Here is a 23,785-nt window from a genome sequence, read left to right on the forward strand (position 1 = left end):
GGGAGACGTCAAGATGCCGGCCTTGAAGGCTGGAATGGTGTAGCCACGAGCCTAGGAATGCTGACAGACGCAAGAAGCCGGAAGAGCCAAGGGATGATTTCCTTCCAGAGCCTTCAGTTGGAGTGTGGCCCTGCTGATGCCTTAATCGTGGCCCAGTGATACTTACTTTGGACTTCTGGTCTCTAGAACTGTGAGAGGATGCATTTGTTACTTGAGCTGCCCTGTATGAGGTATTTTGTTACAATAGCCCCAGGAAATTAACATACCCAGTCATTTTAGATGCGCTGGGGGAACAACCATGGACTGCTCTGTCCACCCTCTCTTGGCACGATGCTGCCTAGTATCTGTTCTGGTTCCCTGAGTCACTTCTAACTTAATGTTCCTTTATTCTCCTTTGCATTCTACTGAATGCCAGATGGCATAGAGCTTTCTTTTAGATTTTTGATTGGTACATCCGTGTTTTGACTGGGGGTGGGATGGTGGAGTCCCCCGACTTTCTATTTTCTTTCTTTTTGCAGGCACTCAGGTGAATTGGATGCATGGACCACGTTTCCCCAGCAACGGTCCCGGGAAGGGGTGGAAAAGTCTGATCAGCGTGCTCTGCCCCACAGCAGAGGACACTCTTTTAGGGACAGGCAGGGGATCCAGGATCTCCTCCCTGGAATAGCAGAATAGGCAAACTCATGAGGATTGAGCTCTTTTCTTATGCTCTGTGCTGACCTTGCCACTTCTTAAGGCCTTAGTAAAATTTACTGATAATCTTCATTTGTTCACTCTGCCTGACCAGGTCATCCGCTATAGCATCATCCCTTTGCAATGTGTTGTGACATCATGCTCTTTCTTAAGCTTAAACCCTGGTTCAGCGATTCTTAACCTTTTATCTCAGGGCCCACATAAACTAATTACTAAAATTCTGTGGCATACCAAAAAAAATCTATTTTTTTTTGCCAATCGGACAAGAAAAAAATAAGTATAATTTTGATTCATTCACACTGGACAGCTGTTGTTGAGTAGACTGTTGGAATTTTTAAAATTTGTCATTCTAAGGGAAAAGGTCAGTGCCGCTGAGTAAATAGTCAGGTACTGCGTATTTCAGAGATCCTTGCTGCACGCCGGCTGAAAAATCACTGCGCTAGTTACGTAAACGGACTCGTGTGCACCCCCGTAAGTTTCCAAGGCGCACCTGCATCTAACCCAGTGTCTATTCGTTAGGGTGCGGCCTGATTTCCTTCTCAGGTCATCACTTTACCTGAAGTGCTCACGGCTTTAAATATCATCCTACGCCACAACTCCCAACTCTCTGTCTCACCTCCAGCCTTCTTTCCAACTGCCTGCTAGCCATCTCCTCTTGGATGCCTAGTAGACACCTCCAATTCAACTCAACTCACATCCATGACCGCATTCTGCACCCAGGCTTTCTATGTGTGTCCGTGTATGTAAATTAGTTTCAAAGGGGCTTATTTACATAGGAGGTGTCACGTGCTGTGCCAGAGCCACAACACCTAGAATGGTGCGAGGCACCATGGCAGGCGGGCAATAAATACAGATGCATCTGCCCTCTTGGAGTTTTGCTTCTGTTTGGTTAAACCGGACTGGTCCTCTGGAGATGAGCGAAGAATGGGGTTGATGGTCCTTAGTGATGAACCCATTTTTGCCTCCTCGCCTTTTATGAAAGGCTGTGGATTCTTGCTGTCTTTCAATCGCGCAGAATCCCAATCCTCCGGTGCGGTCCGACCGGCTGGCCGCTGGGGTTTTCAATCAGAGGCGCCGCCGTGGGCTCCACGGAGTCCCGCGAGGACCGGCCCTGCAGCGCGAGTCGTCGAGGGGCGTGCGACCCGAGGCTTTCTTCCTGCTCGGCCGGACGGGGCCATCGCGCGGGCTGCGCGTCGGGGCGCGTGCGGCCCGGGGCTCCGCGACGGCGCGCGTGGTGCAGGCTCTCGAGGCCGCGGCCGGCGCCGCCCGACGTCACTTCCGACCGGGGCCAAGATGGCGGCGCCGCGACCGCGGGCGCCGGGGCGTGCGGAGGGGTGGCGGCGACGGGGGCGGCTGCTCTCGGCGCTCTGAGGCGCGGGGGCGGTGGGCGCAGGTAAGAGGCTACCGGCACGGGCGACTTCCGGGACGGCGGCGGGCGCGGCGGCGGGACCCTGGTCCCTGCCCGCGAGGCGGTGGCGGCGGCGACACGCCGGGGACCCGGGCGCGCAGGGCCGGGCGGGCGGGCAGGCGGGCGGGCGCGCCCACTCCGAGGTCCGGGCGTCCCGGGCCGGCGGGAGTTCCAGAACAAGGAGCGGCCCGCCTCCGGCCGGGATCGCCCGCCACGGCGCCCCAGCACCCCGGCCCGCCCTTGGGGCCAGCGGCGGCGAAGTTGCGGGCTCGCTTTGTCGCCGTTGGTTTGCCGCGCGCCCGGCGAGGGGGACGCGGAGGGCTGCGGGGCGGCGGCGCGGGGCGGGCGGCGGCACGGCCCCCGGGAGGAGGCTCGGCCCCCCGGAGGAGGCTCACGCGGGGTCCCGGGGCCGTTCCAATTTCGAGTCGTTTTGCTGCTTTTCTTTTGTGTGCAAACCGAGCGTGTCTTTCACACTTGCAGCCTTAATTTGCGTCTTGCGTCTTTGTGCTTGGCAAATAGTTTTCGTGCGGCTCTAACCTGGAAATTATCTCCCTTGATATCCCTGTCGTAGACCCACCGGCGTTTCTTATTTTCAACGTAACGTGCATTTATAGATTTTTTTGTTGTTGATGATGAACATATTCACGAACCTATTTTTTTTTGATGGTGGCAAGTGAGACGTGAAGGGGACCTAACAGGTCAGGGTTTATTCCCAAGCCGCCGTTGTTCCTTCCAGCCCACGCGGGGACCGCCGAGCCATGGCTGGCCACCATGTGTCACGGGTGGCCTGCGGGACCGACCTCACAGCTCAGCGGGAAGCCCACGTTCCGCCTTCACGACGCAGCTGTGTGAAGTCCCCGAAGAGGACACCCATGCTGGCCTCTCATCTTCATTCAGTGTTGTTGGAGGTTTTGATTTTATTTTAGAAATGGAACGCCTTTCGGTGACTCCCACCAGGTCCTCAGATCCCATAAATCAGACACTAAAATGGTCCTACCCAGAAGGTGATTAAAATATATCTTTTTAAGTTTTTGTTGGCTGCGGGCTTATTGTTTTGAAAGCAACCTCAGTGTTTTACCACTCCACAATGATGTCGAAGGAGTTCGAACATCATCATAACGTTTTGATCAGTTATATTTCCAAGCATTGGGGACATTTAGGCCTTTACATCTTTTAACATGTTAGGAATTAATATTGAGGAGGAAGTGGGACACACAGCCACATGTTCTTCTTAGTAGGGTTCTGTTTTTGACACGGCATGCGGCTGCTGCGTCTTTCTCTAGAAGCTTCCTTACAGACGCCGAGGGGCCCCGTAAAGATGACCACAGCCAAGCCCCTCATTTCAGGCTGTGGCAGCTGACGTGGAAAGTCCTGGTGGGACGAATATTCGCTCACAGCTTGTGGAATTCCAGTCTCTTTCTTACATCTTTTTTGATTTGGTGGGAAACGTTAATACATTTGAAGTGTTTAGAAAAGCGCCAGGCACGTAATAATAATGCCCAATAGAGGTTCGCTTTTGTTGACTCCCACGCCGGTTTCTTTAATTCGGAAAGTTGGCATCTTCCGATTTTTTCTTTTTTTGTAGACAGCTCCTAAAACATTACCGTTTAAATTTGTAATGATGTGTTAGTTTTGCATGGACAAAACAGTGCAAGAGACTCTCACTGTGGAACAATCAGAAAATAGCGGCGCGGAGGAGGAGTAGAAACCAGGCGGAGCCTTCCCCGCTCCTGCGCCTGAGATGGCCACCGTGAGCACTGTCTCCCTCGGCGTGCGTGCGTTTCTTATGTAAACCCACTCACTCATGTGTGTTTCTGTTTTACGCAGGGTTGCTATCGTATTGTCTGCATTGTTTGTGACCTGTCTTCCCTAAGACCTTGTGAACGTGTGTCCATGGCATCAAGGTTTCCTCCGTATGCTTTTCATGGCTCCGTGATATATGAATGAGCCATGACTTATTTATCAATTCCATATTGATTAGTAAGGTTTCTGTTGCCCGAGATTTTCTTTTCATTAAGATTTGTTTCAAAAAGGCTTTTCCGTTGTGAATTTTAAATTTCTGTGTTCTTCCAAGAGATGTGAAATGTGCATTGTGTTCTTTAGCCCCTAAAGATGGATTTTCCCTGCCAGCCCGTCAGGTTCAGCCCCCTCCCCCTCCCCGAGCTGGGTCTGTGCAGTTACACGCATAGATCTGCACACACGTTCTTTTGATGATCCTTTGACGTTAGATGTTTTATTTATTCGTGGGGCTGTTTCTTTAAGCTGCCGATCTTTTCAAGTTCCAGATCTGATTTACAAACCTTTTATGTCCCGTTAAATCATAGACTTTCCAGGATGGAAAGCACCTTAGGGTTATTTACTATTTTTGTCTCTTCAATTGACTTTTCATGCTATTTTTAATACTTACTCAGGGGAAAAGTAAAAAACCCCCAAACTCGGCTGTCACTAGAAAGTGCCATAGTGGGGAGCGGAAAGGGACAGTCGGGGAAAGTTGTCAAACTTACATGGCAATCCGGGGAGTTTCCAGATGACGGGGACATTGCCTGACAGGCGTCACTGCTGATGGAGCCCGCGTGCCTGCAGTGCTGTGCGGTTGCCGGGTGCCCGTCAGCCGCGCTGTCCCCACTGCCAGCATTTGGTTAGAGGCCTGGGCTGGTGTTCTGGCTCCTTTTGAAGTTAGAAGTTTATAGTTAGAGCCATAACAATCATCTTTGCGGAGCGACCACAAGCTGTGGACTCCATTACCAAGAGCAGTGCTGAAGTCCCGTGAAAGCAGGATTTCTTAATCTTGGCACTGTCAGCACCTTGGGCTGCGCGGTTCCATGGTGGGCACCATCCTGGGCATTGTACGATGCTTAGCCGCATCCCTGGCCCCTGCTCACGAAATGCCAGCGACATGCCCCCTGAGTCAGGACACCTGCTGACGTCTCCAGACATTGCCAGAGATGCCCCTGAGGGGCAAGATCGCCCCAGTTCTCGGCCGCTGCAGTAAAGGAAAGCCCATGTAGCTGGATGGTGGAATCACTGACGCAGTTTATGGGAAACTCAGAATCGACTGCATGGCGGACAGGAAGTCCACCTGGAAGACGGGGAGAGGACTAGTGGCCTGTGAAGTTTCTTCCTGTGTTTGGTTTTATGACTGATTTGAATGGTCACTTTCAGTGGCTCTGCTTTGGTGTCCCTTTTGTTGCGTGGGATGAAGCAATGGGAGGTAACTTGGAGACAGTGACGTAGGACCAGCCTCCCCACTATGTAGATTAAATTATTAGGAAATTTAAATCATTTGCATAGAGTCGATGCACCGTGAACAACGTAGGCCGGTGACCTAGTACACGGTGTAGCTCAGATGCAGCTGTCTTTTGCTCAGAAAGGGAGACTTACTGGAGCGCCCCCTTGAAGATTGATGGTAGGGACCAAACTGGTTTTTCTAATAAAATCTTTTTCTTCTTTTTCTAAAACATCCAGTTCACAGGTGCCAGAGGTGATGGGTTTATCCTGAGGAGATAAGGTTTTCTCATGAAGTGCTTACGTAACTTGGACTCACTGCTTTGTGTTGTAAAGATCACTTACTGAGCTTCCCCGCGAACCTGCATCATCAGTGCGACTTCCCCTGGGTGGAAAAGTGTCATTGTCACATCTTTGTAAACCTTAAGCGTGTGGATAGTGTAGATTGAGTTTAAATGTGGAATAAGTGCTCTTCACTTTCCTTAGAACTTAGCGATAAATAAAAGATAGTGAAAGAGACACATTGTAGGACTGTTTGCTCATGGCGTGGCTTTCTGAAGCACCGAATATCTGCATCACTTCACTGGAATGAGTGCACGTGTCATTTCCATATTCTTTCTCAAAGAGAGGGCCTTCTCGTCCCCGCTCCCGCCTCCCCGAGGCGTGCGAGTTACTGTGCAGAGGGAATCTGGTTCGTTTGGAGTGAAATATGCTTACAGTGTTTTTCTTAGTGCTGCGTGGTATTTATTCGTAGACTCTTGGTTCATGTCGTGCCCGGACAGTGTTTTCATTTATTTATTAGTCCTCCAGAACGTGCACGGGGGTAGGTTTCGCTGAATAGCTTACGCGTCTGCCAGCCATTTTGGTGAAAAGAGTATTTTGTAGCTCTGCAATAAATCATATGATAGGCTTTGCTTTGAAAGAGCTGAATTATTTCTTGGCACAGCTCGCCTGAAACGTGTAGAGCTAAGTGCGACTGTTGGTGTGATTACCGCGGGCTGCCTGTCTGGAAGTTGGTGAAACCTCCAGATTTCATAGGTGCTTCTGAATAGCTCCCCCGAGACTATTGTTGAGCTCTGGTGGGGAAGTTCTGTGGCATGTTCCACTAATTTAAATGATGCCAAAGAAATTGAAAAAGTTTTTGAGATTCGCCAAATACTAAACAGCGTGAGTCAGTATGAACCCTGTGCATTCCCCAGGACCTTCTGAAGACAGTACGAATTAGGCATCATCTGGAGTGTAAAAATGACATTCTAAATGTTTCCTGCCCTGTGAGGCTTATTTTAGGGACTTTGCCCCAGTTCTGAAAGCCTAACTTTGGAAGTCCGTTCCGAAAGTAGGAGTTTTTAAAAGGAGGGCTCTTGGGGTGAGTGCAGATTCTTGATGGTGAGGCTCTGGTACCACCTGTCAGAGGCCACGGAGCAGGCTGGTCACCTGTTTGGGGGGACACACCCTGTGTCAGCGCCGTCTCTCGGCCCCTGCGCCCGACCTCCGGCAGGGGCGGGGAGTGAAGCTGCGGCGGAGGGAGCCAGAGACCCTTGTTTCCGGCGGAGGGGGCGGGGGTGGGCCAGCCACCCTCTGGCCTCTTCCTCTTTGTGCACTGGGGACTTAGATCATTTCTGTCTTTCACTGGGACGTTTTGAGATGAATAGATGAAGAAAATGCAAGCAGTTTGAGGTGCTGTAGGTTTTTCAAAAACATAGCTTTTTTCCTTAGGAATTTCTCCTAATACAATAAGTATTGAGGGGTAACGTGGCACAGCCGTCTAGAGCAACCCTTCCGAGTTCTCTCTGAGGCCTGCCTGCCGTTTTGGCCTTACCCTCCCCCCGCGCCCCAGCACTCCCCCCAGCCCCCGCCCCCGCCGAACGTGGTGGAGGGGCACCTTTTTTCCCTAGGCCCTTCCGTGCCTTTCACCAGGCCAGATTCCTCGCTTCTCCTCTTCTCTGTGGGTGTTCCTCCCCGTGGAGGTTTCCTCTGTCCCTGGGTCCCTGCTTGTGGCCGAAGCCTTGCAAATCTCTGCCCCCAGCCTTGAGAGCAGGGCGGCCACTGCTGGGGGCCTTTCCCCCCATGTGAAGGGTGCAGCTTTCCGTGGGGATGTCCGGGCTCCCGTCACAGTCCCTGAAACAGAGCGCATCACCGCCCCCTTACCCCGCTCCTGGCTGCTCTGCCCTTGGAGGACGTTCGTCCTTCCTCCGGCCCCAGCACTCCTTCTGGACGCATCCTCACCGTCCTCGTTCACCTCCTGCGGTGCCGGAAGACGTGGCTGCCTTCTTCCCACCTGTCCTCCCTCTTCCCTGTCGATTTAGTCTTCCTGAATTGCCAGCCGGGTTTGGTTTGCCCACTCCCCTGCCACTCCCGCAGTCTGAAACAGCTCCTGGCTCCCCGCTGCCTGTCCCAGGCGGCTGCCCGTCCCAGGTGGCGACAGCTGCCCTCCTGATGGGCAGTCTTGAAACCAGGGCTTCCCCGGCCTCCGGCCTGCAGGCGTCCATGGCCTTTGCCTCTGACTCCTCTTCTATCCTTCGCTGAAGGCCGGCAGGATTTCAGAGTGGGTCCGGAGGGAGGATGGGTGGGGTAATTACTCCTTACACGAGGCCTGGGGAGCCCTAACCACAGGGTCACGTCTACATTTGACCTGGAGCTGCCCCCCCCCCCCCCCCACGGCGGGCCTCTCCTGTCTGTCATTGCACCTGCCGAACCTGCTGGAGGGGCAGCTTCGCCCGTCCCTTGTCCCTTGTGCGTTCACGAAGCCGCGTCCTCCGTCTTCGGCTCTGCTGTCTGGGCGTTTCTTCTGGAGTCCCACTGGTTTCCCACAGCCGAGGGCGCCGGGAGACAGTCTTTCATTTTTATCATAAATGAGGAGGCGTTTATCTTTACCTTGAAACAAGAACTGCAGATCATTTATTTTGAGGAAGCCTCCTTTGCTTTAAAAGAATAAAACTCGTGTACGTACAAGAGCTTCTCAAACTGGAGAGAAATGTATCAGCATTGCTATTTTAAAATGTTCTTGAGAACAGAAGCAGTGGCATATTTAGAGGATAGATTTCAAACCTCAGGTTTTATTTAAAGCGGAAGCGTCGCCCCCTCCCGAAATAGTAAATACCTTCACAGGCTTGGGAGAAGGCCTGCAGAACCTTGTGATGCCGGCGCCTCCGCCAAGTGGAGTGAATTGTCACTCCGTCTGGCGTAACTTCCGATTTGGCTTTAGGTCGCTCACTTACGAATTCAGGAAGCCCCTTATCAGTCCTGTGCAATTGTGGAGCATGAGTTTCTGTGTACATTTCTGTGTAGGAAAGCCCCCAGATGCTCCGAGCAGCCACTCATAGCGACTGTGTTAGCATCTAGGGGGTCTCTCTGTGATGACATGAGTGCCCGGTGCCAGGGCCAGGGTGCGGTGTTGGCTGAAGCTTTTGTCTCCTTTTCTGGAAATTCAGAAGTGTTTCGTAGGGTTCCTGAAAAATCTCTGAATTTTGAGTGTTTAACCACAAAGGTAACATCCATATCAGCAACTCCAGTGGAAAAACAGGAAAGGTGTTAACTGAGAGTACATTTTATTTTGGGAATTGTGAAATGAAGTATCGTGTGGCATCTTGGTTTAGAAATTTTGTTTGGCATTTGAGGGTTAGGAAGGAATCAGTTTAGTTTTCTATAATATCAAACGTTTTTACGCATCTAACTTGGGAAGATGTTAGAGAAGTATTGTTTTATAGGAACTTCTGGGACGCCAGGCCACTTTGCAGAGCACGCAGCCGGCGGCTGGTTAAGGCGAGCTTTTCGGAGGAGAGCTGGGAGCTGTGGTGATCTCGGCTAGGTGGCACAGCGCTCAGCAGAGAGCGGCGGCTGGCTGGGGGGCATATGTGTTTTCACCCACCCACCTTTTCACGTGGGTGTTTTCCATCTGTGTTTTTTAGCAATTAGTACTAAAAATAAGGAAATTAACTTTTTAATTCAGGAGTATTTTGATAGGATGGAGTTACTTCATCCAGGAAAATTTACCTTTTTTTTTTTTTTTTTTTTTGCATCAGAGTATCCTACTGTTAGTGAAAGTAATGTGTTTTAATTTCTGTGGAGAAACTAGGTAGTGTTCATTGTGGAGTGGGAGGGAATTGGTGTAGAAATCCTAAACAGAACCTGAACTTTGCGATGTAATAGATCACACATTCACTACAACACAATGACATGCTCGTGTGACTTTAATCAGAAGAAGAAGGGAGAGCGTGTGTTAATAGCTATCCGTGACACCAACCAGGTACATGATAAACAATTAGCAATTGCTATGTGTTTGTTCTAAGCTAGTGCTTTATTAGTGGAGGCTTGGAGCAGTATTTCTGAAAAATTTCCCTTTAATCTTTTTCCCCCCTTTTTGCAAAGTAGGTTGTAGGGGAGGAAAATACCCTGAGAGGGCCATTATCTAAATTTAGATTTATGGTACTTTCCTAGCACATCCACAGGTTTCTTACTTAACATTTTACAGCGGTGTGGTTTAACTTAGTGCAAACAAAAGCTCTCATCAGCGTCATTTTCTCGTCGGAGCTCTGTCACTTTAAAATCGCTCAGGACAGCAGACCCTCCGCTTTTCCTGCCTGTTAATGTGGAAACCGTGTTGTCTGTATCAGATGCTCCCACCTGGACCCAAGTGCTGAACGCTGCTTCCGTGTTTAGATTTGCGCCAGGACACTGCTCTATGCGTTTCGGGGGTCGCGCCCCTGGATACGTGCCTGTGGTGTTGTGGAGGAAAAGCAGCTGATCGCTGCGGGAGGGCTCGCAGGCTTACTGGTGAGTGTGCTGGTCTCTGTGTCCCGCACATGCTCTGGAGGCAGGGCCATTCCCGTGTGTGACGTGCTCTGTGAACCCACTGCCTTTCTGCCTTGGGTAGAGATCATTCTGGAGGGTGAGAGACATGAGCAGCCAGTTTCCAGCAGTAAGAGTTCGCACCCTCTGATTCAGCAGCCACCACACATTGGCTGTGTTCTCCGTCCGTGTCGTCCTCTGCACACCCCCCGCACACACCCCCACACACCCCCACACACCCCCACGGCGTCTCCATTCAGACACTGATGAGCCCGGCAGGCTTGATTTTTTTTTTTTCCGCTTTAGCTTACTTAATGTGGTCATATAGTTGGCCTTTTAAAAGGGAAGTTGGGGGTATTTTTTTTTTTTAGCATGAAACTAGATGTTCTAGATGATCATGGTGAAATTGTGTTTGTTACTTTAGAAAAGGAAAATGATTTTTTCATTTAGCAAATTCCTGGGCAGATTCAATATTTATGAATTATGTGCTTTTGCTTAATTCAGTGAATAGGTGCTAAATGTTTTCATATTGATAACCTAGAATTTGTAGGTTGTAATTTGGTGATTCCATTCTTCTGTTAGGAATGGTGAGTGGTAGTTTTTTATAACAGTACATTAGCTATGTCTGCACATTAATAAAAATTCTTTTTGAGAAATTGGCATAGTTTGGATCCCCCTCGACTCTCCCCCTAGATTTTTCTAGACTGTCAGATTATTTTTCCAGAAGTTTCTGAATTGCAAGAACCTTTTGGTCAGGATAAATTAAAAACAGTGTTAAAAACTGTGAATCTACTCCACTAATAGCTCATTCATCTCTGTGTTTGCTACTTGGTATTGATTTAACATGAAAGATCTGCTTAACATAGTTCTAGAACATTTTTCTTATGTAGGTCATAGTTTGTTTTTTTTTAAAGAAGAAATTGTTTCCTACATTCTTTATTAAATGGCCAATATAACTTGCTTTTACTTCTTTTTTATAAAACTTCTTGAAGGTGATTTTTTTCATTGACACTATCACAGATGCCCCCTACGTGCCCCACCTGTGGCCCACTCCGCCCAGCACCCACTCCCCAGTCTTTGCCGTGTTGTTGCCTGCATGCAGGGGCGGTGGTTGTGCCATACATGGTCTCATCTCTTCCGGTCCTCCCCACCCCCTGTCTTCAGCGTCTGTCCGTCTGTTCGTGTGTCTGTGTCTCGGGTTTTATCTGTCGTTTTATTTTGCCCCTTAGATTCCACGTGTGAGTAAACCATGTGGGATTTGTCTTTCTCTGACTGGCTTATCTCACTTGGCATCATAATCTCCGGGTCCATCCATGCTGCTGCAGAGCATAAGAGTTCATTGTTTTTTACAGCCGTGTGCTATTCCATTGTTTAAATGTTGTGGGCCATCAATTTCCCAAGTCTCTTTTCATAAAATGTTTTTTAAAAAACTTTTTTTGCGTGTAGCCCATGCTATAACCATATTAGTTCTCTTATTTTTATTATTTGTCCATAAGCTATATGTTATTTCCTGAGTCTCAAAATTTAAATAGTTTCTTCTATGTCCATGTTTCAATGTGGACTTCTTTTGTAACTTCAGAACGTAATTTTAAATTAATTAATATTAGTGACTTCTAAGTGAATGTCGCAAATTTAATTATTTTACAAATAACCCCAAAAGATCTACACTGATCTAAAAGAATAATTATAAAATAGTATCAGCGACTTAGAGGTGAATATGTAAATCAAATCAAATAATTATTTTCCTAACTCTCTGTCCTCCCTCCCAGACTTATGTCTTGAAGAAATGTAATTGCTTTTACTTTGCCTGTCATACGGTTTTGTAGTTTCTCCAAGTCCCCAGAGGGCAGACAGGACAGTTCAACTTGTTATGTGTGTCACTGTCCCTTTGTGTCTGTCTCTTGTTCATCTGCCCTCTCACGGGGGTGGGTGGTTCAGACAGGCTGGGCTGCAGGGCTGGTCCTATCTCAGTGTTCTAGCTTCTGGGCCTCCATATCAGGTGACAGCTGCGTACACAGTTGGTGACGTTGTCCTGACACTTGAAGGGACCAGTGTTTGATTAAAGACCATCATTTTATTATTGCTGCATTGATATTTCTCACATATAATCCAATCATCTTTATGAGATTACTAAGTTAAATTTTTGTAAGGATGATTTGTCCTAGAATATGAAATATCTTAAAAAATTAAGTACATGTATATTATTAAAACCTTTAATATGCAGAAATTAAGATCAAGCTCCTATTTTTTCTAGGAGTATGTGATATTAGTAAAGAATAGCTGGTGATAGATAGTTACATGCTCTGTATTTGTAGACCTGCCTAAGGTCCTTTACCTGGTGAACATCAACAAGTGGCATGAGAGGGCTATGTAGAAATATTCAAGAAGGTTTGGTCAGGCACAGAAATACAAAAAAAAAAAAAAAAAAAGGAAGAAACAAGAAACTAAGGCATAAGCCAGGGTCAGAGAAGTCCTAGGAATTTTAAGATTTTCAGTATTTACCTTTGGAAAACCAGTGGAGCTTAATTATTTTGCATTTTAAAAAATTCACTAGAATTGTTAAGTTTCAGGGATATGGGTGGAAAGATTCCTCTCTGCCTCCACACCGATGGGATCTCACGTTTGATAAAACTTTGACCTTGAGGGATCTGTATTAGTTAAGTGGGTTTGTGAGAACAGTGCTGTTGAAGTCCCCGCTGCGTGGGGAAGGTACGTGGGGCTGCAGGACACTTGTGCGGGGCTGTGCGGGGGCTTTGCGGGGCTGGAGGAATGTTCAGGAAGTTACTTCGATTACTACTTTTAGAGTCTACAGTGCAGAGGTTCTCGGCTGGGACGGGATTTGGGGGTGTGGGTAGCTGTCTTTGATTGTCAGAAACAAAACGTGTGCAGGCACTGCTGGCTTTGATTGCACCAGGGCCCTGCTCACTGGCCTGGAGGGAGGGACAGTCCCCAGAAGGAAGAGCTGCCCAGCCCAGAATACAGTGGCCCTCAGACAAAGCGTCAGTTCTTGTGTTGCAACATCCCTTGTTTTTAGTATTGATGTACACAAGATGGAACTTAAACAATGTCATTAGAGAAGTCAGTGTCGGGGTCGCAGTGCTTTTGACCCTGTGAGATGTTTTAGATCCGCAACCTGGCAGCGTGGGGAGCCCAGAGGGAGGGAAAAAGTGAGGGTCTGGTTTTAGCCATCAGGGTTAGAAGTGATTGACAGGGGCCAAGCTTGCAGGTACATAGTGAATTCTTAAAAAAAAAGTTACGGTCTTTCTTTTCTCTGGAAAGAAATGATGAGTACATTTCTATTTGGACAAAGAGGGAACAGACAGTATAGAAAGTCAGAGAGATTATTGATCATGTAGCAATCTGAATTATAGTGTAAATTTTTTTATTAAGAAAAAGTCGAGGTTCATTGAGATAACAAATAGGAGAATAAAATGTTTTAAGTACAGTTGCCCCTTTGTATTCGAAGATTCTGCATCTGCAGACTCACCCAACCAAGGATTGAGAATATTCAGGGCAAGTAAGTCAGGTTGTTGCTGACCTGTGCTGCGGAGTATGGAGCCAGGCCCGTGACGAACGTTTACAGACTTTTTTCCCTTGTCATTATTCCCTAAACAATGCAGTGGAACAACTATTTACATAGCATTTGCCTCGTATTAGGTATGAGTAATCCAGAAAGGATTTAAATTACATGGGAGGATGCGCGCAGGTTGTATGCAGATGCGCCGTTTTATTTCAGGAGCGGGAGCATCCGAGGGTGTGGGTGTCCGTGGGCGGTTGGGGCCGGGTCCTGGAGCCTGGCCCCCGAGGTTCCGCGGGATGACTGCCCTTTAATATTTTAGTTATGTGGTTTCAGACGTCAGGGTGTCTCCGCCGTTTGAGTTGTGCCTGTGAACTAGCGACTGCAAAAGGGGAGGGAAGGGAAGGAGAAAGTGTTTAAAAAAAACACAACAAAATGAAAAGCACACGAAAAGGAGGCAGCGTCTCAGAAAACGGCAGTTCCGTGCTCCTGTGTGCCGAGGATAAAACTCCAGCGTGACCCCCGACTCCCCCCTTTCCTGCCCAGCGCCTAATCTGGCGTCCAGTTGTGGCTGTTTTTCACGTGTGTGCAGGAGTAGTCCCACCACACACCTCTTCTGCAACCTGGGTGAAGGCGCCGTCACCTCTTGCTGAGTTGGGTGCTCAGCCCCCTCACAGGCCTGCTTGCCTCCACCCTACTCCCTGACAGCCTCTCTTCAGTATTACTTTGCATCCAGTTTCAGGTGTGCAGCATAGAGGTGAGCCAGTCATGTACTTTATAGAGTGTCCCTGGCATTTCAGGTTCCCACCTGGCACTCTGCGTAGGCACTACAACACTGTTGGCCACATTCCCTGCGCCCTACTTCCCATCCCCGTGACTGTTCTGTAACTACCGATTAGTCTGTTTAAATCTAAGTCACGTTAGTCGCTCCTGCCACCGTTAGCCTCTGGACGGAAGAGCTGTAGCCGTCCTGGTGAACAGCGTTGTCTTTGCAACGCCGTAGCTCTTCACCCATGGTCTTTCATTGAAACATCGCATTTTACTACAGGATGTTTTTTGTTCTGTTCCTCAGAGTAAATACCTTGTGGCCAATGTTAGTAAATCCACCTCTAAAACTTAGAAGGCAAGTGAAAACCCTGACCTTCTATTCGCTCCGGGGGTCCTGCGATGTCACAAGATTTCTCCTAGGGGAACCTTAGAGCGGTCAGTAGGCGTTTGTGGTAGAGGGGTCAGGCGGGCATACCCCCCAGGCCACTAGTCTCGTCACTGTTGGACACCCCGTTACACATTTGCAACTTGAAAACGATCTCCAGTATCATGGAAAAGGACCAGTTACATTCAGTGTAGGTTGCATGTTCAAGAAGCCCATGTATATGAGAAAGGAATGGACGTCATGGGTTGACCTCCAGTTATCTGAAGTTGTATCCACCGAGTATTTCCTACGAGTCTGTATTGGTTTGGCCGTACTGAGCTGTCTCACAAGGTGCACGTTAGGGAATGCATTCCCCGTGCCAAGGACGAATCAGAGCCAGTTCTGATGGCCAGGCCCTGACTTAAAGATAGCGCCTTCGACTGCTACAGGTGACCAGGTGAGTGTGGTTAAGTAGCTCTAGGAAGAATCCCCAAGCTGAGCTGCCGAGCTGGAGAAAACGTCAGAGCACCACCGTTCACGAGAGTGGGCGGGCAGTATCTCTTCTAGTGCGAAGACTGCCATTGAGTTACATGTTCTTTGGTTTGTTAACGATCAGAGCCTAAAGTTCCAAGGTGAGAGCATCTCGGGGTTCTAGGAAGGAGAAATTGTAAGGAGGTTCATGCAGAAATAGGAGAACTATGTGTATGCTTAATGGTGCCTGTCTGTGTACACGCTCCAAGCTTCTGCAGTGGATCGCTAACCAGTGTGGCTCCGTGGGTTGGGCTTGTCCCACAGACCGAAAGGTGGCGGGTTAGATTCCTGGTCAGGGCACGTGCCTGGGCTGCAGGCCAGGTCCGCAGCTGGGGCGCTTGCCAGAGGCAACTGATCCACGTTTCTCTCGCATCTTGATGTTTCTCTCTCTCTCTAAAAATAAATAAAAGCTTTTTTTAAAAAAAGAAAATACTGCCGTGGAAGTGCCACTTAAAGTGGCATGATTTTCATGTATAATGAAAGCCTTCAACTCATTCTTAGGATGTGTGTTGCAGAGGTGACCGTCTTCACAGGTCATTATTTAGAAACAAGTATGTCATATGCATTGGTAAGAAACGATTTTGTCTTCTCATTATTTTATGATACTATGAATATATTGTAGAAAAAAAATTAAAGGACTAATCGTAGTTCTTTCCAAACAGCTTTTATCGAACCATTTGCATTTTACTACAAGGTTTTTGTTCTGTCCCTCAAAGAGAACGCCTAATGAAAATGTTACTGAATCCACCTTTCCACTTCAGGAACTTGAAAAACGGAATAATGTAAAGGGGTCTAATTGTATTTGTATTTAATACAGTGTCGGTATCAGTAAAAGAAGGAGATTACATTGCATAACTGCAATGTGATTGCAGTTACCCAGCAAGGCTTTGCGTTTCTGGTAACAAAGCTAATACATTTCTTCTTGGGAATGATGCAATTCCAAAGCAAAAATTTGATGTCATTCTAATGCGTCTGCTTTCACTTGCTGAGTACCATGTGTCCCTGGTAAGGATGAGCAAGAGATCTGTCTTATTGTAGATAATACACCTGTGGAGTAAGCGCTCAGCACAGGTGGAAGTGGACCTGCGTGGGGTTGCTTTATGAGTAGCCCTTTGAGCGAGCTCTGTAGTTCTGTATGTGGTTTAAATCACTGTAAATTTGTAGGCAGGTACATGTTACAATTGTCTGTTTTTCTTTTTAGGGCTCATGTAATCAAAGAAGTTTTTGTTGTGTGTATCTTTTCAGAACACAACAGGAATTGAAAATGAACCAGGTGAGTTTAAATGTAAGAATTTATACAAATACATTACCTAGATGTTAGACTAGTTTTTGGTTTTTAAAGGATAGTAACACACATTAATTTCCTCCCAGATTTTCCTTTCTGTTCCTAAAGCCATTAACGCATTCATTGCTCCCTAGTTTGCATTTGTTGTGGAGGGTGCGTTTGGGGGCGTGGGCTGGCATCTCTGTGGGACCCTGAGCAGAGGGCTCATTCATGCTTATGGATCTGAGTTCAGGCTTTCTTTTCTTTTCTCCTTTTCTCTTTTTTCTTTTCTTTTCTCCTTTTCCCTTTCCCTTTCCCTTTCCCTTTCCCTTTCCCTTCCCTTCCCTTCCCTTCCTTTTTTTTTTTTTTTTACCTCTCCCCTGCCACTCTGGTGTTAAAGTGTTGTTTTTGTTTTGAAGCTCACCAAGTTTTCATTTTTAATACTTTTTATTTTGTAAATCCCCATTGATTGAAAGGAGAAGATGGGAAGTTTTTTCTTTGAGAGACCAAAACTGATCAAATGGGACGCTTTAAGCTGTTCTGTCCTCGAAAAACCTGCTCGTGGAGTAGAAACAAGAGGGCAGATAAGGAAATGGAAGATGTGCCCCCTGTGCTTCTCCTTACGGGGGGGGGGGGGGGGAGTTGCCTGGAGATTAAACAGTTCTGCCGTGGGCATTTCTGTGGCCTCAAGGGCGTTCTTTCTGATAAGTAGAACCGGTGGATTTAATATATCCTAAAGCAAGATTCTTATTTTCTGGTCTTAATATTATTCACTTACAGTTATAGAAAATTATAGGTGTCAGAAACATTTTTTTAAAGAACCATTCTTTTTTGAAATCTTTATAACCACATTTAAAAAAAATATGAAGGACAAAACTTAAGAATGTGAAGTCTGTAATTTTTAGTGCTTAGCTTAAAGCTACCAGACTTGAAAATATTTTGTATCCCCTTTTTGTGTCTCATCAACTGAAACTTCGGACACCTTTTTATCATTTACAGGTGCCTGTAACTGAGATCACAAGTCCGATTTTATTAGGTGGCCAAGTTTAATAAATTCAGTCCTGTGTTGCATTGAGAGATGTGAAAATTTTGGAATGGATTCTTTGATTTCTTTTCATTACTTTCTTTATCAAAATATGTTTATTTTAATACAAAGGGCCATACGTCATAAAAAATGAATCTGGTGAACACATGGGGCACACGGTTTCCATTATTTTAAAAGTTGGAGGTTTACTGACATGCTTTTGAAGACAAATTGTTTTTGAAATGGGGGAATGGGGGGATGGGGGAGGGCGAAGAACAGAGCGGGCTTGCACAGTCCTCGCCCATCGTAGCTTCGTGCGTGTGCGTGTCATGGACTTCACGGGTCTCCCCGGGCTAAGACTGATCCTTCACGTGGACCTTGTCACCCAGAGGCACTTGCTGTGCTAATGGCCCGGGGACTGTCGTTAGAGGAGTCTGGACTTTGGATTGAAATGACCCAGAACGTCTCCAAAGTGGAACTGAAATACTGACCTCGTTTTGTTGCCTTGCTCTTCAGGTCATTCACGTCAGCGGCCACAGCCTTCACCTTAGGCCTCATGATACTTTAGTTCCTGTATCTTATTTGGCTGGCAGTGTTTTATTTCTGTTATTTTATTTCTTTGACACTTCACGCTTTTGCTTTAATATTTCATTTATATATAGCAAATGAGCTTGAGTTTCAAGGAAGTCCACATGCTACTCAAAAGAGTTGTAATCATTTCACTTTTTGGCTCTTTTGCAATTTCATTTTGCTTATGACAAGTTTTAATATCAGATCCGCGGAGGGCTGCCTTTGATGCCAAATGTCAAGGACCAGCTCCTCTCATGTTCCTAATGGTTAGCACGTTTCTGATTTGGGTACAGTTTAAGTGGTCTGGTAGTAATGAAACCTTCATTTGTATTATAAAAATCGTCTGCCTTTTATGAGTAAAATTTTCAGCATCTTTAGTTATATTTTCATTATTCGAGGAATATTAGTTACATGATATTTAGTCCTGATTATTAGGTCATGGCATAAAATCTAGGAGTGTTTTTCAACAGTTGTTCCAGTAATTTTTAAAATTTAAGAATTATTTCAGGACATTTTATGTTTTTATCTCTTGTATTTATTCTTATTTGCAGCCAGTGGAAATGAGCAATGAATGCTGGAAAGTGTCAAAATAACTACACAAAATTTAGATATTAAAGTAGTTTTCACTTGAACCAGACTGGTTTTTAAATTAAACCTTGGCGGTGAGTTTAGGATTAGGTTTTCCACTTTAGGGACCGACCTGCATTGCATTGGTGAGTGCTGGCTGTCAGACCTGTCCCTTATGATGATGACTCTAGGACAGTAACCCAGAGTCATTCATTTACATGTGCTGGACAGGCGAGTTTCAGGGACGGAGGGACCCTTGGAGCGAGCGTGCCGTGTTGTTTACAAGTGAGCCCTTCCGAGGACACGCGAGTACAGAGCCCGCAGCCCCTGCATCTGAAGCACTGACGGCTGAAGCGGCATCCGGACTGCTGGGCGTTGTCGATGTGTTTCCAGTCTTGCCTGGTGCACTCGCTGGCCAGGCCGTCCCTCCCGCCCCAGCCCTGGGCTCCCGGAGCCCCGGCGCCCGCGTGTTCTTTGTCCGTCCTTCTCTTCTGGCCGCTCTCCACTCAACACTCACCCCTCTCTCCCCATCTCTTGTCTTCCCCACTTAGAACCCAGCCCGGCTCTGCGTGGGGGCCTTTGTCCCTCCAGCTGAGGCGGGCCGGGCCTGGTCGGCAGGCAGGAGGAGCAGTCTGTACTTCTTCCCTCGCTGTCCATTTTCTTTCCTCTCCGTTTGCATCATCCGTGTCCTTCGCTCCAGTCACTGTACACACCCACCTTAACGTTTAACTTCAAGACGGTCCACTATCTTCCTTCTCTTGTCCCTAGATGTGTCTAGGAGAATCCAGAACCGGACAAAGGACTCTGTCATTGAATACGGAGTTGAGAATGCTTTGTAGCTTCTTATCACCTTTCCTTCACTGCCTTTTTGTTATAATGTTGATGAGATGCCTTAGGAAGTTAACTCTTGCTTATGTCACTTGGTCTTTGGTAAAACTGGCTTTATTTTACAACATTTCACTGAAAGTTGCAGAACCTATTGACATGAAATGAGGACTTCCTATGCTTTACAGGACATCTAAGGTGAGTGGAGTTCCATAATGCCAATATGCCCTCAGTAGCTTAATGCAGATATGCTAGAGTTTAGTACCACGTGCTGTCCATTGAGTGCTTACCCAGCACGCCAGGCACTTCGTTAAGTGTACTGAACATACATTTTGTTACCAATCCAGTCTTTGCACCTACTCTGGGAAGTACAGGTTTGAGAGCCATTTTATGGTTGAAGACACTGAGGCGCAGGGAGGCAGCCGTGGTTGCCCACGCCCACTCAGACAGTGAGTGGCAGGCCGCTGGGTCACACCCGGGCCGGGCGGCTCGCAGAGCCCAGGCTCCTGCTCGGCGTGCCGCACCGCCGTGCCAGCGAGGGCAGCTGTGTTTGCGGCGCCAGACGGGCGGCTCCGAGGGCGTAGGGGCTCCACGGAGCAGCGCCTGTTTCTTGTTCTCAGCGCACATCCGTTGTGGGTGTGCTGTTGGAGTTGCTCAAGAGCTGAGGGTGGTGAAGGCTTTGTCTCCACACACGCCACTTCTGTTTATGTGTAATTGGCCGGTTCGTCACCTGGCTGCATCTAATTGAAAACTCAGGTTGGGGGAGCAGTCCATGAGGTGACTGGAGGAGGGGAGACCGAAATATTTGGGTGCAGCCCCAAGTGATTCTTCCAGCTTCTTGAGATATAATTAGCCTATGCCATTATGTAGGCTCTGACCATAATGATTTAATACAGTGGCCTTGATTACTAATTGACAGTCATGCTTAATTTTTTAAAAAGAATCCATATAACTCAAATTGTTACTAATATTTGAAACTTTCTGTCAGTGTAGTAGCATGTGATTATAGCATCTCTGTATCCTGATCAATAATCTATCGTATTGCCAGTAACCAGTAGCAAAGCAACTTAGCAGTTTAGCCTTCTAAACTTCTTTTCAAGTTTTATATAACAAAATAACAAAGGAAGCTTTTCATCACTTGATGTTGCAAACCCAACCCTGAAAATTGTGATAAGCCACCCAGAGTTCCATTATCGGAACTGCTGTGAATGCTCAGCCCGTCCCGCATCCTGCACACGCGGCAGGCGTCCCAGGGCGCTGCGGGCTGAGCCCTGCGCCCCGCGCATGCGTAGAGGGAGGCAGTGCGGCACGGCCGCGTGCCCAGGAACGCTGGGTGGAGGTGGGGGTTCTCTGGGTGGCATGATCAGAGAAGGCTCTCTGGAGAGGTGATTAGCAACAGAATAATAATAAGCCAAGCACATTAATAATAATAACTGATACTTGAATAATAGAGCCAAGGAATAACCAGGAACCAGATATGTGAGGATTTGGAGAGAGGAAATTCTAGGCAGAGTGAACAAAATAGAGCAGAGCGGAGGACTCGAGGTGGGAGTGAGCTTGCTAGTCCCAGGCACAGAGAGCAAGCCGGGGCTGGAGCTTGGCTAGCATCTGGGACTCGGGGCCAAGAGGAAAGTGGGCTGAGAGGCAAGGGCCAGGCTTAGAGGTCCTTCAAGGCCATGGAAAAAAAAGTTTATGTTTTATTCTAAGTTCAGTGGGAGGCCATTGGACAGTGACATTCACTTCGATTTCCACTTTTAGAGCATCATGCTCACTGTGCCGTGGAGACTGGACTATAAGGGGCAAGCATGCGGTAGTGTGTGTGTTCACTGTCGAGGTTAACACGTGTTTGAGGACAGTTGCCTCCCCTGGACAACCTGATGGACCTCCAGCCTCGTGGGAGCGCTCTTGCGGGCCTCAGCCGGTTTGACCGCGCTGTTCTTTGCCAGAGACGGTGTGTGAGATTTTCTTGTTCGGAGTCCCCATCTGTTCATTGTTATTGCAGTCCTGCTCGTTCCTTAACACAGTACAAGTTAATGCTCTTTCTGTAAACTGGAGCTTGTTTGATTTTTTCCTCCCCATTGTTTGCCCCAGGAATAGTAGTTACGAGTCTTGATTGCTAGTTTAAACAAGTTGTTCATAGAATTTGAATAGTTTAACGCTGTTTAATTCTTGGTAGTCTTGAGCTGGTAACAGTGATTACTAGCCCGTTGTAGCAATAATATGTATCTTATTTTGAGGACACTAGTACATGTTCTTAATATTAAGCAATGTTGGTCTCCAGTGTCAGTTTAAGATCACATTGTGAGTTGGCCAAAAAATCTATTTAGTTTTTTCTGTAAAGTAAAAGACACATTTTTCATTTTCACCAATAACTTTATTTGGCCAAAATTTCAGTAGTACCGAGAAACTTTGCAAACCACTTTTGACATGTTCAATCAGTCACAATGCCTTTTCCATACACTGCACAAATATTTTCCGTGTTTCAGTTGTGTCTTTACCTTTCTTGAAATAATAAAGCATAATGTGCTGAAAATGTTGTGTATTTTCTTCCATCTTCAATATTAAAGTGACTGCACAAAAAGTTACCAAGTTTTTTATAAACGCACCTGGTACAACAGCTGTTACAAAGCAATCTAACAATTGTTTTGAATGAAGTTAAAGACAGCTAAGCACTACCAGAGCCATCATACTAAAAAAAAACAAAACAAGTGGACTTTTTGGCCAACCCAATAAAAAACTACTAGGTCCTTTGCCCTCACCAGGATGGCTCAGTTGGTTGGAGCATTGTCCAGTAACTGAAAGGTCAGGCAGGGCACATGCTGACATTGTGGGTTCGATCCCTGGTCCAGGCACGTACAGAAAGGCAGCTGATCAGTTCTTCTCTCTTGCACCGTTTCTTTCTCTCCCTCTTTCTCTAAAGCAATGAATGAAAAAATGTCCTCAGGTGAGGATAAAAAACAAAAACCTAGACGCTTTAATTAAATTGATTAAATCTGATGTAATAATTTATGGCCATTCCCTGGGTACAGTGTGTGAAAGGAGGCACTTATATAAATTTAAATGAGATACTAGGAAAACTTGCTTATTCTTATATTTTTAAGCAATAAAATCATTAGTCCCTGTTGCTTGTGTTGGGGGTGCACGCAGCCTTCTGTAACGGCAGCCCATGCCAGTGCTGTGTGGCGGAGTTACTGTACTCGGCACTCCTCTGGTGAGGGGTGCGAGGGGAGCGGGGGAGCAGGCTGGTTCCCGGGAGGTGAGGGGTCAGAGGTGTCCGTTAGCTCAGTGGCCGTTGTAGGCGTGGACCAGAGTAGACTTTGCCCTGGAAGAAGGGAAGCCGTTGGAGGGTTTCGAGTTGGGTTAAAAAAAAATCTTGATTAACAAATGTTTGTTCTGTCAGATTGGTATTTTTGTTTTTAATTTTCTTGGAGCATTTTTAACTTGATTTGAAGAGGAGAGTGTAGGATTTCCTTGCTTATTTATGGGCGGTAAAATGCCCTCATTCGAAGCGTACAGTCCTGAGTTTTGACACTCATGTCAAAAGTCAAAAGTCGCAGTCAAGGTGTGGGACTTGTCCATCACCCCCACAGTTCCTTCTCGTGGCCCCCAAGTCCTCCCCCTAACCTCCACCTCAGGCGACCATTGGTCGGCTCCCTGTGCCCGTGGATTGGTCTGTCCCGTTCTAGAGTTTCTCCCGCATGGAGTCGTAAAGTACATGCTGCCGGTGCTGGTGTCTGTTTGGTCACGTGGTGTGTCCGAGACGTCCCATGTTGTCGTGAGTGTCAGCGGTTTATTCCTCTCACAGACGGTAGCTCAGGGGCCGTTGTCGGCCGGCGTGATAAATCCGTTCGTAATCACGTTGCTGAAGACTCGGTGAAATCCCAGGATGGCTTTCTCTGTTTGCTTTTAGGTAGCTCCTCCGCTTTTTTTAGTTTTAAAAATACATGTCATGTAAAAAAATTGAAACCACTCTTGCTATTTTAGCATATTATTAACATCAAATTATAGCCTTATAAGTAATTACAAATGCAAATTTGATTTTTCATACCAAAAAAAAGGGACTTCCAACTAAGGTGGTTTCTGTCTGTTATGACTTAAACCTCAATTAATGAGTGTATAGTTTAGGAAATTGATGTGTTTAATGGCACTTAAATTTCATTTTGAGTCATATATTCTATTAAGTAAATTAGCGATTTAAAAAATAAAATCTAATGCAGAGTTTTTCTGAATGAAAATACTTG

The 23,785-nt window shown here is 46.9% G+C and overlaps 1 protein-coding gene across 8 annotated transcripts in view; it reads left to right on the top strand.

The window, feature by feature from the left end:
- Positions 1-1,998: 1,998 nt before the first annotated feature.
- Positions 1,999-23,785, top strand: part of PRDM2 (PR/SET domain 2) — a 110,733-nt gene continuing 88,946 nt past the window's right edge. For 3 of the 8 annotated variants that reach the window (XM_036025331.1, XM_036025329.1, XM_036025333.1), the window contains exon 1: positions 15,740-16,567. In XM_036025331.1, the coding sequence (XP_035881224.1) occupies positions 16,559-16,567 (9 nt within the window). In that variant the 5' untranslated portion in view covers positions 15,740-16,558. Of the gene's footprint in view, positions 2,087-15,721; positions 16,568-23,785 lie in introns of those variants that run through there. The other 5 variants (XM_036025336.1, XM_036025335.1, XM_036025328.1 and 2 more) reach the window with 4 other exon arrangements.

Source organism: Phyllostomus discolor, chromosome 5, assembly GCF_004126475.2.
Source record: "Phyllostomus discolor isolate MPI-MPIP mPhyDis1 chromosome 5, mPhyDis1.pri.v3, whole genome shotgun sequence".
Classification (NCBI taxonomy): Eukaryota; Metazoa; Chordata; class Mammalia; order Chiroptera; family Phyllostomidae; genus Phyllostomus; species Phyllostomus discolor.